The following is a 17,173-nucleotide window of genomic DNA, read 5'->3' as shown; positions in this document are numbered from 1 at the left end:
TTCTGTCTGGCTCGCAATAGACTCTCTTCCACGCACTGTTGGACTTTACGGTACTGTAGCAGTCTTTCAGTGTCCCAGTCTGTGTCTGGCTGTACTGCTGTTGGTGTTAGGACACCCATGTCCAGGTCGATGGGAAGTTTACCCGGTCTTGCCCGCATCAGGTAGGCTGGGGTACAGTTGGTTGAATTCACCAGAATTTGATTGTACAGGTCCACCAAGTCTGGTAACTTCTCAGGCCACTGGTTGCGTTCTTCCAGAAGTACGGTTTTAAACAAGTCAATCACCACCTGGTTCATCTTTTCGCACAGACCGTTGGTTTGCGGGTGATAAGGTGTTGTCCGAATTTTCTTACAGCCGTACAGGTTGCAGAATTCTTGAAATATCTCCGCTTCAAAAGCTGGACCTTGGTCTGTTAGGACTTGCTCAGGATAGCCATGAGGTGGACAGAAGTGCTCTTGAAAGGCTTTAGCAGCTGTCCTTGCCGTCTGGTCCTTGACTGGTACAACCACTAGGAAACGGGAGTAGTGGTCCACAATCGTTAAGGAGTAGGTGTATCCCAAACGACTTGGAGACAGCTTCTCTTGGTCCAGGGCCACGATTTCCAGTGGCTGTCTTGTGATGATGGGTTGTAAAGGGGTTCTCGGGCTACCACGATCTCTTCGTCTTAGAATGCATGGGCCACACTCTCGACACCACCACTCGATGGAACTTCTCATGCCCATCCAGAAGAAATGGTCACGGATCAGGACCTCCAACTTCTTCCACCCGAAGTGTCCTGCCCCGTCGTGGTAAGCTTCCAGGACCATTGGCGCATCCTTCTTTGGAACCACTATCTGCCATACCAGCTCGTGCGTGCGGGAGTTGATGGTTCTTCTGCACAATTTACCTTCATAAAAGAACAACTCTCCTTCCACAGCTGCAAGGCTTCTGGTGGTGCATCCGGGCCTCAGGACGAATTGGCTTGGCTCGGCAGTTCTTTCACCATGCGGACGGCCGGGTCACTATCCTGCACTTCGGCCCATCCATGGTGGGGCAATGGGTTGAAAGAGACTTCTTGAACGGCCAACTGCTTGTTTTTCACACAATGGGAGCATTGGGAAGCACCCTGGTGGTGGAAGGCCGGCATCTCAATTTCTTCGAGGCCGTCCAAATCTTCTCCCGAGTCTGGTAAGTTCGGCATGCGGGACAAAGCATTGGCATTGGCGTTCTTGTTCCCCGCTCGATATTTGATCACAAGCTCGTAGTTAGACAGCCGAGCCATCCATCGTTGTTCTTGGGCACCAAGCTTCACAGTCTCCAGGTGCGTCAGCGGGTTGTTATCCGTGAAGACTGTAAATCTAGAGGAGAAGAGGTAGTGTTTGAACCTCTCAGTCACTGCCCAGACTATGGCCAAGAACTCCAGCTTGAAGGAACTGTAGTTGGTGGGGTTCCTTTCGGTAGGGCGAAGCTTCCTACTGGCATAGGCGATGACCCTCTCTTTGCCTTTCTGCATTTGAGACAACAAGGCTCCCAACCCAACGTTGCTGGAATCTGTGTACAGGAAAAACGTCTGACCGTAGTCGGGGTAAGCCAGGATTTTGTCTCCCGTGAGAGCTAGCTTCAAGCGGTTAAAGGATTCTTCCACTCTGTCGTCCCACTCAATTGGAGGGCTCTTGGTCTTCGCCTTTTTGGAGTGGCCCACCAAGAGATCCTGAAGGGGAGCGGCTTTCTTGGTAAAGCCCTTGATGAATCATCTGTAATAGCCAACCAAGCATAGAAATTGTCGTACCTCACGAATGGTAGTTGGCTTCTGCCAGTCCTTGATGACGGTGACCTTATCCGGGTCTGGTGCCACGCCTTCTGTGCTCACAACATGGCCGAGGTATTGTACCTTGGGTTTCAGGAGATGACATTTGGATGGCTTCACCTTGACACCAAAGTTGGATAGGGCTTCGAATACCTCGGCCAGGTGTTTTAAATGGTCTTCATAGGTTCTGGAATAGACAATGACATCGTCCAGGTATAACAGTGCCGTTTCAAAGTTCTTATGCCCAAAGCAACACTCCATTAACCTCTGGAACGTTCCAGGGGCGTTGCACAGCCTGAATGGCATACAGTTGACTTCGCATAAGCCCATTGGTGTAGTGAATGCGGTCTTCTCCTAGTCTGCCTCTGCAAAGGGAACCTGCCAGTACCCACTGGTGTGATCTAGGGTCGAGAAGTATTTAGCTGATTTCAGGGCAGCTAGTGACTCCTCGATACGCGGCAAGGGATAGGCGTCTTTATGAGTGATGCGATTGATCTGCCTATAGTCGACGCACATACGCATGGTACCATCCTTCTTTTTGACTAGTACCAAGGGGGCTGCCAAGGGGCTACAACTATCCCTTATTACTAATGCCTCTTTCATTTCTCGCAACATTCTCTTGGCACACTGGTAGTAAGCCGGAGGGACAGGACGGTATCTCTCTTTAATAGGGGGGTGGTCTCCTGTAGGGATATGGTGTTGGATCCCTTTTACTTGTCCAAAATCCAGGGGGTTCTTACTGAATACCCTTTCGTATTCCTGGACTACCCGGTAGACCCCATCTTTCTGATGTGAAAGGGTGGAATCAGTACCAATGTGCAGTTTCTGACACCAGTCCTCCAACTGTGCCGAGGAGCCGTTGTCCTCCGTCGTTTCAGACGGCTCCAAGGGTTCTGCTGCCTGGATTGCGTTAATACTAACAGTAAAGAGCTTGGCTACTGTAGCATACCTGGGTAAGTTGGCCTCTTTTTCCCCACAATTTAATACTCGTATGGGTACCATCCCCTTTCTGACATCCACCATCTCTCAGGCTTTCAGGATAGTGGGTCTGCTGTCAGAGTAAACGGGCTCTACCAAGGCCTGGTAGTTTTGGCCTCTAATGCCCATGGCTGCCCTACACCATATCATCATTTCACTCTTGGGGGGTAGCACAATGGGGTACGGGTCACTCACCCTTACGCTGCCAATCTCTCGACCGGACAACTCTACCTGTTGTCTTTGCATGAGTGCTCTAATCTCTTTGTGCAGAGCCCGCTGTTTTCTCGAGTTGGCGGTTTCAGCTACCTGCTGTAACAACACAATTATCTCACCAAGACAGTTTTCAATAATGTTTGCTCCTGGGGTGATCATGGGATGGCATTCACGTTTATCAATATCCACAATTATCAAACCCTGCGATTCAAGTTCCACTCTCCCCACCTTAATGGTCACCTCTTTATACCCCACCTGAGGCAAGGGCTGACCGTTACTTGCTACTATAGTCAAGTCATCATCAGGGCGATGGGTAAGGTCAATGTCAGCCCAATAGCATTTGTAAAGGATATGAGGCATCGTGGTCACTTGGGAACCAATGTCCAAGAGAGCGTTCAATGGAATGCCGTCAATCACGACGGGCAGGATCGGCCATCCCCCTACGTACTTGTCCCTCCAGTTGCGTGGACCAGGTTGCTTTACTCCTGGGGGTTGGTCCTCTGCCCCAGGGGTCGTTCGTTTAATGGACACAACCTTGCGATGTGACCCACCTTGTCGCAGCGTCGGCAGATGGGCCGCCCGGTTGGGTCGTAGCAGTCGGTGCCTCTTCCTTTGGTGCGGGTGGATGGGATCCTCTTCTGTCGTCGCCACGGCAGGTCATCCGGACTCGAGGCCAGCTGGATCTTCTCTGTAGGGGAAGACACTTGCAGAGACTGCACTGTTTTTGCCAATGCAGCCACACTTCTGGTTAGTTCTTGTACCTGTAGGCGTAAGTCTGCAGATGGTTCATTACTCAGTGTCAGGGCATCAGCCTCAACAGGTTTCTGGGGAAAAGACATTGCCTCCTGGTGGTAGAGTATTGCTGGGCGTTTAGTGGGCGTGGTATCGCTAGGGGTCGTCGCTCGTAGCACACGGATTGCCCTGTCCTTAAATTGAGCAAATTTCATGTCAGGGTTTTGTAAGGACATTATACACAATTGGGTCTTATGCATGGTAGACAGCAGTCCTTCTATAAATTGCTCTGTTAATATCCTATCCTCTTCCTGCACCCTGTCAGGATCAATCTGCTTAATGGCTCGCAGCGCCTCCTGTAGGTTGAGGGCATAGTCTCTCACACTGTCTTGCACCCTTTGTTTGCAGCCAAAGAACCGCATTTTTATTTCTGCCGCGGTGCGGGTATCAAAAGTGTCTTGTAGCTTTGTTAAGATATGCTTGAATGTCCCTTTATCAGTGTCCGGCCAGAACTTGACTTCCCTCTGCGCGGCATCAGTTAGCTGACCGATTAGAATGCTAACCTTCTGCCCTTCGGCCAAGGGGTAAAAGTCAAACAGGCTACCCAGTCTCTCTTTGAAATCGCTAAGTGTATACGACTCCCCTGAGTATTGGGGTAACCAGGCCGCTCCTGGGATATATGGCATAGACAGTGGAATTATGGGGGCTGCGGCAGCACCTGCTGTTGGAGCTTCACCTAAGTTGGGCATCTCCCCCCCCCCCCCCAGTTCACCCTTGCCGGGGTAGGACTCACCGCTCCGGATGCTTATGTCGTCGCTCCTTGCACAGCTGGTCACTGAGACTGTTCTGCTGGTCACTTTACACTTTACAGCCGCACTATTGCTGCACAGCTTCTCACACTTGTGTTGTATTCACAGAGCTGCAGAAGCTGGGATGGATGGATGGGATCACACAGCCCTCTGCAGGGGGAGGCGACAATCTCCCCCCCTCAGTTTGATGCAAAGGGGAAGGCTGGCACCTTTCAGCCTGAGTGACAGACAACTCTGGTACAGTCTATGCAAGTGGGAGGGGCCTATTTTGGCACCGTTTATGAGGCTCTGCCCACAATGGGACACCCACATATCATTAACTCCGCATGTGTTACAGTAATGGCTGCGGTTTATACAGTTATACACAGTCTTTGTGGCACACAGGACCCGGTTAAGGGGGTCCGTAAATCCTGTTCGTGACGCCAGTTGCAGCCGCTGTAAGGGCCTAGGGTACTCGGTAGCTGGGCCGGCAGTCTTCCAGGGAGGTCACCGTGGCAATAGCCCAGCTCCGTGGCCCTGGCCGAGCAGATGAAGGGAGTATTTACAGGGGATTCATAGTCTTTATGTGACGCCACCTGTGGTGCCTGGTCAGGGATGACCAGCGCTGCTGTGTGGACCCTGGGGGATAGATGGTATAGCAGCTGAGATGAAACACTTCCCACGGGTGAAGCGGGCCCCCAGGGATTGAGAAAGTTTATATGAAGGATGGCGGCGGGGGAAAAAGGGTGCAGAGAGCAGGGTGGCAGCAGTGATGATAGTCATGGTGGTAGCACAGCTGCGGGGAGGCACAGAAGAAGAAGACAGACACGAGGAATGCAGTCCGGTTACCTTTACTGCAGAGAAAGCTGTGGAGTCCGGGGCATTGGTCACTAGGTCCAGGAGGGTCCGGTCAGCTTGGAAGCAATCGGAGTCCACCCCGTCAGGTGGTTTGGAGGCCTGCTTGCTGCACTTCTCCGTTGCGGGCCCCACTGCCTGTGAGCTATTCTGCGGTCCGTTTTCTTCACTCCTGCCCTAAGCTCCGTACTAGCAGGCGGTGCGAACCTATAATGGGTACTGCCGTCTTGAGTGCAGCTCCAGGCTTTAGTTATGCTACTGTGCAGCCGGGCTTCTGCTTGTGGCCAGAAAACTTGCAGTCTCCTGTCCCCCAGATTCGGTTGCTGGGACGTGCAATCCCTGTACAACCCAGGACTCTGGCGTCCTCTACTTCCCTGCCTGGAGTGAGCTCTTCACGTGCTCTGCTCCCCAGAACTTTCTACTTCTGTCTCTGCTGCTTTCTCCCCCTCTCCCTCCCCTCTCACACTCACTGACTAACTCCTCCCCCCAACCAGAAAAGGCAGCACCCCAAAATAGGGTGTAGAGCTCCCCCTTCAGGTCAGGGATCAGAACCTGTGTGTGCATGTGGGGTTTACCTGACGTGGGGAGCTCCTCCTGCTTCCAAGTGTAATATCACCTCCAGTGAAGGAGGCAACACTACTGTGGCAACCAGCCCATGGGGCGCCACACTCTCAACCCCCCAATCCTGGAATGCATGGTCCCCTCACCACCCAATCCTGGTATGCATGGTCCCCTCACCCCCCCAATCCTGGTATGCATGGTCCCCTGACCCCCCAATAATGGTATGTGTGGTACCCCTCATCCTGGTATGCATGGTCAACTCACCCCCCAATCCTGGTATGTGTGGCACCCCTCATCCTGGTTTGTATGGTCCCCTCACCCCCAAATTCTGGTATGCGTGGTCCCCTCACCCCCCAATCCTGGTATGCATGGTCCCCTCACTCCCCAATCCTGGTATGCATAGTCCTCTCATCCCCCAATCCTGGTATGTGTGGTACCCCTCATCCTGGTATGCATGATCCCCTCACTCCACAATCCTGGTATGCAAGGTCCCCTCACCCCCCAATCCTGGTATGCACGGTCCCCTCACCCCCCAATCCTGGTATGCATGACCCCCTCACCCCACAATCCTGGTATGCATGGTCCCCTCACCCCCCAATCCTGATATGTGTGGCCCCCTCACCCCCCAATCCTGGTATGTGTGGTACCCCTCATCCTGGTATGCATGATCCCCTCACCCCACAATCCTGGTATGCAAGGTCCCCTCACCCCCTAATCCTGGTATGCACTGTCCCCTCACCCCCCAATCCTGGTATGCATGATCCCCTCACCCCACAATCCTTGTATGCATGGTCCCCTCAGCCCCCAATCCTGGTATGTGTGGTACCCCTCCATCCTGGTATGCATGGTCCCCTCACCCCCCAATCCTGGTATGTGTGGTCCCCTCACCCCTCTATCCTGGTATGTGTGGTACCCCTTATCCTGGTATGCATGGTCCCCTCACCCCCCAATCCTGGTATGTGTGGTACCCCTCACCCCCCAATCCTGGTATGCATGGTCCCCTCACCCCCCAATCCTGGTATGCATGGTCCCCTCATCCCCCAATCCTGGTATGTGTGGTACCCCTCATCCTGGTATGCATAGTCCACTCACCCCACAAGCATGGTATGCATGGTCCCCTCACCCCTCAATCCTGGTATGCATGATCCCCTCACCCCACAATCCTGGTATGCATAATCCCCTCACCCCCAATCCTGGTATGCATGATCCCCTCACCCCACAATCCTGGTATGCATGGTCCCCTCACCCCCCAATCCTGGTATGTGTGGTACCCCTCCATCCTGGTATGCATGGTCCCCTCACCCCCCAATCCTGGTATGTGTGGTCCCCTCACCCCCCAATCCTGGTATGTGTGGTACCCCTTATCCTGGTATGCATGGTCCCCTCACCTCCCAATCCTGGTATGTGTGGTACCCCTCACCCCCAATCCTGGTATGCATGGTCCCCTCATCCTCCAATCCTGGTATGTGTGATACCCCTCATCCTGGTATGCATGATCCCCTCACCCCACAAACCTGGTATGCATGGTCCCCTCACCCCCCAATCCTGGTATGCATGATCCCCTCACCCCTCAATCCTGGTATGCATGATCGCCTCACTCCACAATCCTGGTATGCATGGTCCCCTCACCCCCCAATCCTGGTATGTGTGGTACCTCTCCATCCTGGTATGCATGGTCCCCTCACCCCCCAATCCTGGTATGTATGGCACCCCTAATCCCTTTCACGCTGCACACACATACAAAAAAATAAACACTTATACTCACCTTTCTTCCCTGTGCTCCAGCGCTGCTGTGTCCTGTTGTGCTGGAGCCCGGGGGAGGAGTGTGGCACCGGAGTACGCGCATGCCCATACCGCGCTGTCCGGCACTATTTTGCTGAAGACACACTGCAAATGTGTCTTCAGTAGAATGGCGCCGGATAGCTCTATGCGCATGCGCCGATTCCGACGCCTCACTCCTGCCCCGGTCGCCGACGAAGAGAGGCGCCGCGGCAACGCTCCTCCCGGTCAGGTAAGTATTTAAGTATGGCGCCGGAGATCGTGGTATGCGTTTAGTGTCTACACATACCGTGATCTCCATACACACTCCTCTTACCTCTATGCATGCTTATGTCTGGAGCCAGACTGCGTAGGCGTGTCGCGCTTGAGCAGTCTATAAAGGATTCAGACAGAGAAACTTATCCCCGGTTATATTATAAATAGATAGATAGATAATCGGCCAAGCGTCCCTCTGTCTGAAGCCTCTATAGACTGCGCATGAGCGACACGCAGTCTGGCTCCGGACAGAAGCAGGCATGGAGCCGTTACAGGTAAGAGGAGTGTATGGCGCAGGAGATCGCGGTATGTGTAGACACTGAATGCATACCGCGATCTCCGGCGCCATACTTAAATACTTACCTGACCGGGAGGAGCGTTGCCACGGCGCCTCCCTTCTGGCCGGAGACCGGGGGGCGGAGTGAAGGCGTTGGAATCGGTGCATGCGCATAGCGATATCCGGCGCCATTTTACTGAAGACACATTTACAGTGTGTCTTCAGCAAAATGGTGCCGGACAGCGCGGTATGGGCACGCGCGTACTCCGGTGCCACACTCCTTCCCCGGCCTCCAGCAGAACAGGACACAGCAGCGCTGGAGCACAGGGAAGAAAGGTGAGTATAAGTGTTCATCGTTTTGTATGTGTGTGCAGCGTGAAAGGGATTAGGGGTGCCATACATACCAGAATTGTGGATGAAGGGGCCACACATACCAGGATTGGCGGATGAGGGGGCCACACATACCAGGATTGGGGGATGAGGGGGCCATACATACCAGGATTGAGGCATGAGGGGTGCCATGCATACCAGGATTGGGGGGTGAGGGGGCCACACATACCAGGATTGGGGGATGAGGGGTGCTACACATACGAGGATTGAGGGGATGAAGGGACCATGCATACCAGGATTGGGGGTGAGGGGACCATGCATACCAGGATTGGGGGATGAGGGGACCATGCATACCAGAATTGGGGGATGAGGGGTGCCACACATACCAGATTTGGGGGCATGAGGGGACCATGCATACCAGGATTGGGGGATGAGGGGACCATGCATACCAGGATTGGGGGATGAGGGGTACCATACATACCAGGATTGGAGGATGAGGGGTACCATACATACTAGGATTGGGGGTGAGGGGACCACACATACCAGGATTGGGGGATGAGGGGGGCCATGCATACCAGCACTGGGGATGAGGGGACCATACATACCAGGATTGGGGGTGAGGGGACCATGCATACCAGGATTGGGGGTGAGGGTACCATGCATACCAGGATTGGGGGATGAGAGGTACCATGCATACCAGGATTGGGGGATGAGGGGTACCACGCATACCAGGATTGGGCTATTAGGGGTACCATGCATACCAGGATTGGGGGATGAGGGGCACCATGCATACCAGGATTGGGGGATGAGGGGTACCATGCATACCAGGATTGGGGATGAGGAGTGCCATGCATACCAGGATAGGGATGAGGGGGCCATACATACCAGGATTGGGGATGAGAAAGCCATGCATACCAGGATGAGGGATTGGGTACCATAGATACCAGGATGGAGGGTGCCATGCATACCAGGATTGAGGGTTGAGGGGTGCCATACATACCAGGATTGGGATGAGGGATGCCATGTATATCAAATTTGGGATGAGCGGTGCCATTCATAGCAGGATGAGAGATGGGGTGCCATGCATACCAGGATTGGGATGAGGGGTGTCATGTATACCAGATTTGAAATGAGGGGTGCCATGCATACCAGGATTGGGGATGGGGGGTGCCATGCATACCAGGATTGGGGATTAGGGGTACCATGCATACCAGGATTGGGGGAAGAGAGGTGCCATGCATACCAGGATTGAGGGGTGAGGGGTACCATGCATACCAGGGGTGAAGGGTACCATGCATACCAGGATTGGGGGATGAGGGGTACCATGCATACCAGGATAGGGATCTGAGGGCGCCATGCATACCAGGATTCGGATGAGGGGCCATGCATACCAGGATAGGGATGAGGGGTACCATGTATACCAGGATAGGGATGAGGGGTACCATGCATACCAGGATTGAGGATGAGGGGTGCCATGCGTACCAGGATTGGGGGTGAGGGGTGCCATGTGTACCAGGATTGAGGGTGAGGGGTGCCATGCGTACCAGGATTGAGGGTGAGGGGTGCCATGCGTACCAGGATTGGAGGTGAGGGGTGCCATGCATACCAGGATAGGGATGAGGGCAGCACATAACAGGATGGGGGAACAGGATTGGGGAGCACAAATACCAGGATGGGGGCAGCACATACCAGCATGGGAGACCATATACCAATAAAAATGCTCGCCACCCGGGCGTAGAGCGGGCTCAATGGCTAGTATATATATATATGTGTGTGTGTGTGTATGTGTGTGTGTGTGTGTGTGTTTTTTAACTTGTGGGACCAGCGATTAGGCATCTATCACCTGTATGGTGAATAGACGATACATTTTGACAGTGGGAACACTCCTTTGACTGCTTAACTTAGCACCATGTGATAAAAGTAAAGCTGCATTTTAAATGCTCATTTGTCCTGCAGTAACAGTTGATCATGAGGTCTCTAAGTAAGGATCACCCTGAGTAGTGTTGGCAGGAAAACTTAAGGGTATGTTCACACAACGTACTTTTCAGCCAGATTCTGCTGTGGAAGCCGCCAGAAAATGATCAAAAGAATGAAAATATGCATTCATGTGGCCCATCGGGAAAATTAATTGCCCATCCCTGCATTAGAGGTAAATTCGGACATGAATTTCTATGTAAAAAAGGACTTGCTGATCACTTGTTCAGACTTTTTAACACCTTTTAACCTTTTCAGGCTTCAAAAAATGCCAATTGGTTAAAAAAAAGTGACCTGACCATTCTTCTGGTGTTTTCCACTTGGAAGAAGCTCTGTACTTTACAATGGAAGTAAATTGGAAAGCTCAAAAGATGCCCATAAGATACACAACAGTTTTTTTGAGCATTTTGCTTGATAGAAAATGCTAGCAGTTTCTTCAATATTCATTGGATTGAAAAAAAAAAACGACTGGAAAATATTAATAAAAAAGATGTCACAATAGTCATAGTAAAAACCCTCAAAAAATGTCAGCGGCCCAAACTGTCAGAAAAACGTTCTATTCCTAGGGACTACCATCAGAAGAAAGTATATTTCTGGCGTAAACCTGGAGTGCAAATGCCTAATCGCCTGAGGAAATCTTCTAATTCTTCGGTTACATCATTGAGTGATCTCTCTGAGGCCTCCACTTCGTCTATGACAACTAGGTCTGGTACCTCTAATAAAAGCCTGCGGGAGACCACATTTCATCCATACAGACGACAAGATCTGACGTCACCGGATCGGAAAAAGAATGATTTCAAGGTAATTAACCTTAGCGGCCATACCCTTACTCAGTCGGATTATTCACTGCTGAGTAAGGGTCTATCATTTGCACCAGTCGCCCGTTTCGATCCATTTACGGCAATTAAGGATTTGCACATATTTGCCAGGGCTTTGATATTTAAAAAGCACTTCTCTGATGGTGGTCTCCATGATCTTTTCCCAACAGAGGAGGAACAGGCTGCGATAAGGACACTCGAGGAACTCTCTGTTGAACACTATACTCCTATAGGAGGTAAGATCCCTACATCTATACGACCTCGCTCCAGGAGATTCCCCCCACTGACGACTTGTGCGAATGTTGATCTCTTTGTTCGGATTGTCTCGGGGGAGTTGATGTCCCTTCCGCGTCATATCCCCCGTGACAATCTGTCTAGAGAGGAACGCATCAGGCTAAATATCTCGCAAAAATTGCCTGATGTACTTTTTAAACCAGCAGACAAAGGTGGTAACATCGTGATATGGCCTAGATTGATGTATGAGAAGGAGGCGTACCGTCAGCTGAATAATAAAACATGCTATCGTAAACTTACATATAATCCCTTAACTTCCTATGTTATGGATTTAAAATCTATTATTAATAAGGCAGTGGATAATGAAGTCATTACTAAGGAACTAGCCTCGGCCCTTCTTGTATCTGAACCAACGATCTCAACACTATATCTATTACCTAAAATCCACAAAGATGTGAAGATCCCCCCAGGTCGTCCTATCATTTCTGGTGGGGGGAATTTCCTGGAGCACGTCAATAGGTGGATTGACTCTCATCTGCAGCCACTGGTGGAGAGCTTGCCATCCTTTCTTAAGGATACTGGTGAATTACTCAGGAAGGTTGATGACCTACACATTGGGGCTGACACTGTCCTGGTGGCTGCAGATGTAGAGTCACTCTACACTAATATCAAACATGTAGATGGACTTGCCGCTGTTCAATTTTTTCTGAGGACAGTGTCCTTGCCCAGTTCACTAAGGGATCTTATCCTTGAATTGTTACAGTTTACTCTGAGTCATAACTTTTTTGTTTTTAAGGGGTCCTTCTACCTCCAGCTCCACGGGACAGCTATGGGCGCTGCTTTTGCTCCGGCCTATGCCTGTCTTTTCCTGGGGCTGTGGGAGAGGGACCTCTTCCTGTCAGATCGTGGTGAGTCAATGTCCCGTGTCCTTTTTTGGACGCGGTACATTGACGATATCCTCTTGATCTGGCAAGGTTCAATTTCGTCTTTACAATTATTCATGGATGACTTGAATCTGAATGACCGGAATATATTCCTATCATATCATTTTGATGTCAACCAAATTGAGTTCCTCGATGTGTCCTTGAGTAGGGATAATACTGACTGTATACAGACCACAGTCTTCCGTAAGCCAACTTCGACTAACATGCTACTACATGCCTCCTCCTCACATCCTAGACATATGCTCCAATCCGTACCGGTTGGGCAGTTTCTCCGTATCCGGAGGATATGCTCTACCGACGTGGAGTTTGAGAAACAGGCTCTGGAACTTAGGGACAGATTTCATGCTCGGGGTTATAGCCGACGTATGATAAAGAAGGCATACAATAGGGCTAGATTTACATCTAGAAATGACCTATTATATAAAAAGAGAGATATGGGTAATGGTACCGAACAGGTCAGATTTGTAACTCACTTTCATTCACAATTTCCTCGCCTTAGAGATATACTGTCGCGTTCATGGCATATTCTGCAGGCAGATCCTATAATTGCGAAACATATATCTGATAGACCGTCTATTACTGCTAGACGGTCTAGAAATATTCGTGATTTTCTGGTGCGGTCCCACTATGAGGCCTCTAGTGGTACTTTCTTGGATTCGGTTCCCAGGTGAAGGGGATGTGTTCCGTGTGGTCGGTGTGTGGCATGCCCTAATGTTGAAAGAAGTGACACTTTCTTTAAGTCTGATGGATCTAAGATATATACAATTAATAAATTCATTACCTGTAATACTAGGAATGTGATCTATTTTGCCACATGTCCGTGCGAACTGATCTATGTGGGTATGACAACCCGCCAATTTAAGATACGCATTCGTGAACATGTGTTGGGTATCATTGCCGCCGCTGACCACACGGATCCGTCCATTCTGAAGACGTTACCACGCCATTTCAGGGACCATCATAAATGTGATGCCTCTTTACTACGTATTAGGGGGATCGACTCTATTCTACCAAATATACGGGGTGGTAAGATGGGACAAAAACTTGCCCAGATTGAATCCCGTTGGATCTGGACTTTGAATACAGTACATCCTAATGGATTAAATGAGAGTATTAGTTATGCTCCCTTCCTCTGATTGTCCATCTTTGCTTATAATATGCTTTATACTCTCACATCCAACTTTTCCGTCTGTATTATGATACATGGTTGAACCTTGATTTTATCTTTTATTGTATTTTAATTCTTATTTTTTTGTTATGTAGGACCTTCATCCTCCTGTTTTTGTTTTGTACATCCCTTTCCTTCTATCTGCTATATCGGTGCTGTTGGATATTTCAACTTTAATGGACATCTGCATAAGCAAAATGATGGCTCTTCTACCCTTTGATAATAATGTTTTATGTGATACCTTTACATGATGTTATATTCAGATGCTGTATATATCTTTATATATTTATAACTATGCACTATTCTATTATATCAGATATATTGTAAAATATTGATGTAGATAGCATCTTCATTATACTTATCATTCTATATATTTATATATTGCCTGTCGTTTTGCTTGAATTTATGTTAATTTGATAATTGTTTGTTATTACCTTGCACCTTATGATTGTGATTGCCCAATATTCAGGCGGTCCCCGGGTATTTTACATACATTATCCCTGTTATACAGTGACTGCATGCCCTGTACGCATGCGTGCCACTGCTCCGTTACGTTGGCCGGCTTTCTGCATCTGTAGCGGAGCGTGTCGTCGGGTCAACTTTGACCCGCCGTCACGTGACGCGTGACGTGGACGCCGGCCGGCGTCTTGGTTGCTGTGGTTACGCATGCGTCACTTCCGGGTCATGTGTCGCCCGGCATCATGCGTCACGTGGTTTGTTTCCGATCACGTGATGCGGATATCCGCTGACATTATGCAGCATCTGTGCCTAGCGCCGGTGGGCGCCTATAAATACCTAAGGGATGTATCTATCATTATGCCCCCTGACGAAGGGTTAACCGAAACGCGCGTCGGGGCTGCTGCTTCCCGCATACAGCCTGTTGCCTTCCTCTTTGTTGCCCTGCCCCTCTGCCCTTTCTGGATTCTGTGGGTTTCATCGGTATGTATACTATTTTTATTAAATTACTATCTGGCAGTGGGACTTACTACTTAGGGGCACTTGATGATAGTGTGACTCTGGCACCTAATATTGGAATACAACATATGGTCTTGCACAAATTTGTGATTACTTTATAAAATGATTATTATGCTGTATTGCGTGTAGCTGGTTCTATTTGGTTCACAGTAGTTACTTTTACACTCCCCCCTATGTCTGTTTTTTGTATGACTTCTAAATAAAATTTTGATAATTTCATATAAAGTATGGGCTTTTTGATCGTTTTCTTTCTCTTTTTTTTCTTGTAATTTATTCCTAGTTTTGGCATACAAACACTGATGCAAAATACTGATATGTGAATGAGGCCTTATGGAGATTTCCATAGCGTTCCTGTTTTAAAAGGCCCAAAATGTATATGTAACTCTAACATACGATATTCTTTGTCTGCAGGACTCTGGGGCATTGTAAACAATGCAGGAATTAGTATTCCAAGTTGTGCTAATGAATGGATGACAAAAAAGGACTTCTTTAAAATCATAAATGTGAACCTATTGGGGGTTGTTGATGTGACCATCCACTTCTTACCCTTGATCCGGAAAGCTTGGGGAAGAGTAGTGAATGTAGCAAGTGTAGCAGGAAGGTTAACTATAAATTCTGGTGGTTACAGCATTTCCAAGCATGGAGTAGAATCATTTTCAGACTCTCTGAGGTTAGTACTATTAACTGTGCCAAACCTGTTTCGCTCTCTGCTTTCTATTTTATCTTGAAGCTTTTAAAATCATTTTTGAAATAAATCTGTAATACGTCCGATTATATGAAGCTTTGTTATTTGCCATATCTTCCAGCATCTTTTACTCTCTCGTGTTCAGGCTCTCAGTAAGGATATGTGCATATGACATCTTTTCCTGGTGAGAGAACTTGACGAGGTCTTCAAATAGGAACTGCTGCAGTGCTTGAGGAAATACTGGCTGTTTTTTTTTTATCCTGAAGCAGCTTTTCTTATATTTGAAGACGGCTTTTTTTTTTTTAGACAACTTTTGAGCCCTCCCTTTAACATGAATTGTAAATATGGAACATCTTCCAAGTGGAAGAATTCTGGAAACCTGAAGCAGTTAAGAGACGCTCAAAAACCTGAACATATTAACAGCAAGTCATTTTGCATAGTAAACTTTGTTTGAACACCATTTGTAATTCTCTCCTTTGTTTGTGCAACCTGTTGGTTAATAAGCAACAGTCATTTTTGCAATGTCTATGATCAGTAAGTTTTGCAAAAAAATAAAATAGTTTTGAATAAACAAATATAATTCCCGTTTCACTCTGTTTTACAGACGTGAAATGAAACCTTTTGGGGTGAAGGTATGCATAATTGAACCCAGCTTTTACAATACACAAATTACATGTAAGGAATTGCATAAAAAATGTGTAAAAGACTGCTGGGACAGCGCATCAGAGGAAGTCAGAAAAAGCTACGGAGTGCAGTTTTATCAACAGAGTAAGTATTTTAAATCAAAGCATTAATGATAGATAGTGAATATATTGCTGTACAAGGCTGTTGCATTCATGTGTCTTTTCACTATATATAGCTCATGCTGTATATGAGAGGCTACATGGGGCTCATGCTGTAAATGGGAGGCTATGTAGGGCACGTGCTGTATATGGGAGGCTATGTGAGGCTCAGCTTCCCATATACAGCATGAGCCCCACATAGCCTCCCATGTACAGCATGAACCCCACATAGCCTCCCATGTACAGCATGAACCCCACATAGCCTCCCATATACAGTATGAGCCCCACATAGCCTCCCATATACAGCACGAGCCCCACATAGTCTCCCATATATAGCATATGTGGGGTTCATGCTGTATATAGGAGGTTATGTAAGGCTCAAACTGTATATAGGAGGCTATGTGGGGGCTCTTGCGATATATATCGGGCTGTGTGTAGGCTCATATGGTATATAGGGGGCTGTGTGTTGGCTCATATATTATATGGGGGGGCTGTGTGCATGCTCAGACGGTATATAGGGGGATGTCAGCATACTTAATTCTGATCAATATTAAGTTATACAATTAATATTAATATAAAATAATTAGAAATAATATGGTAATATTAATACTGAGCCAAATTAATTTGGGCCAATTGGTTTGGCACTCAAGAACAGTCACAGTCTTTCACGTGGCCCCTCTGGAAATTTAATTGCCCATCCCTGCATTAGAGGTACGTTCAGACATTGTGAATTTGCTGGTGAAACTATCAGTAACAAATCTGCAAGTGTCTAATCTTGTTGCCGAATTCCCTGCTGACTTTGGCAACTTTCTTTTTTTATTTCTAAGTCTTTGCAGGGTTTGCATCCCAATCTTGGTGCACAGGTCTGACCTACAAGGCTGTGTGCCCACAATGAGTTTTTGTCGCTGTGTATTTTTGCTGCGTCAAAAACGCAGCATCGCACAATTCATGGAAAGAAGATGGGATTTATAGAAACCTCCTGCTCACTGTGCTTTTTTTTTACTCAGTGTAAACTGACTATAAAAATCCACAACATATC

General features: G+C 48.6%; 1 protein-coding gene across 16 annotated transcripts in view; it reads left to right on the top strand.

Annotated features, from left to right (window-relative positions):
• The window catches only part of LOC141201471 (retinol dehydrogenase 7-like), a 148,024-nt gene that overhangs the window by 127,321 nt on the left and 3,530 nt on the right, over positions 1-17,173 (top strand). For all 16 annotated transcript variants that reach the window (XM_073663546.1, XM_073663545.1, XM_073663531.1 and 13 more), the window contains 2 exons: positions 15,079-15,337; positions 15,957-16,120. In XM_073663546.1, coding sequence (XP_073519647.1) covers positions 15,079-15,337; positions 15,957-16,120 — 423 coding nt within the window. The remainder of the gene's footprint in view (positions 1-15,078; positions 15,338-15,956; positions 16,121-17,173) is intronic.

Source organism: Phyllobates terribilis, unplaced genomic scaffold, assembly GCF_046119375.1.
Source record: "Phyllobates terribilis strain yellow unplaced genomic scaffold, ASM4611937v1 Scaffold_2__4_contigs__length_985480577, whole genome shotgun sequence".
In the NCBI taxonomy this organism is placed as follows: Eukaryota; Metazoa; Chordata; class Amphibia; order Anura; family Dendrobatidae; genus Phyllobates; species Phyllobates terribilis.
Note: the sequence above shows the minus strand (reverse complement) of the source record. Positions and strands in the feature narration are given on the sequence as shown.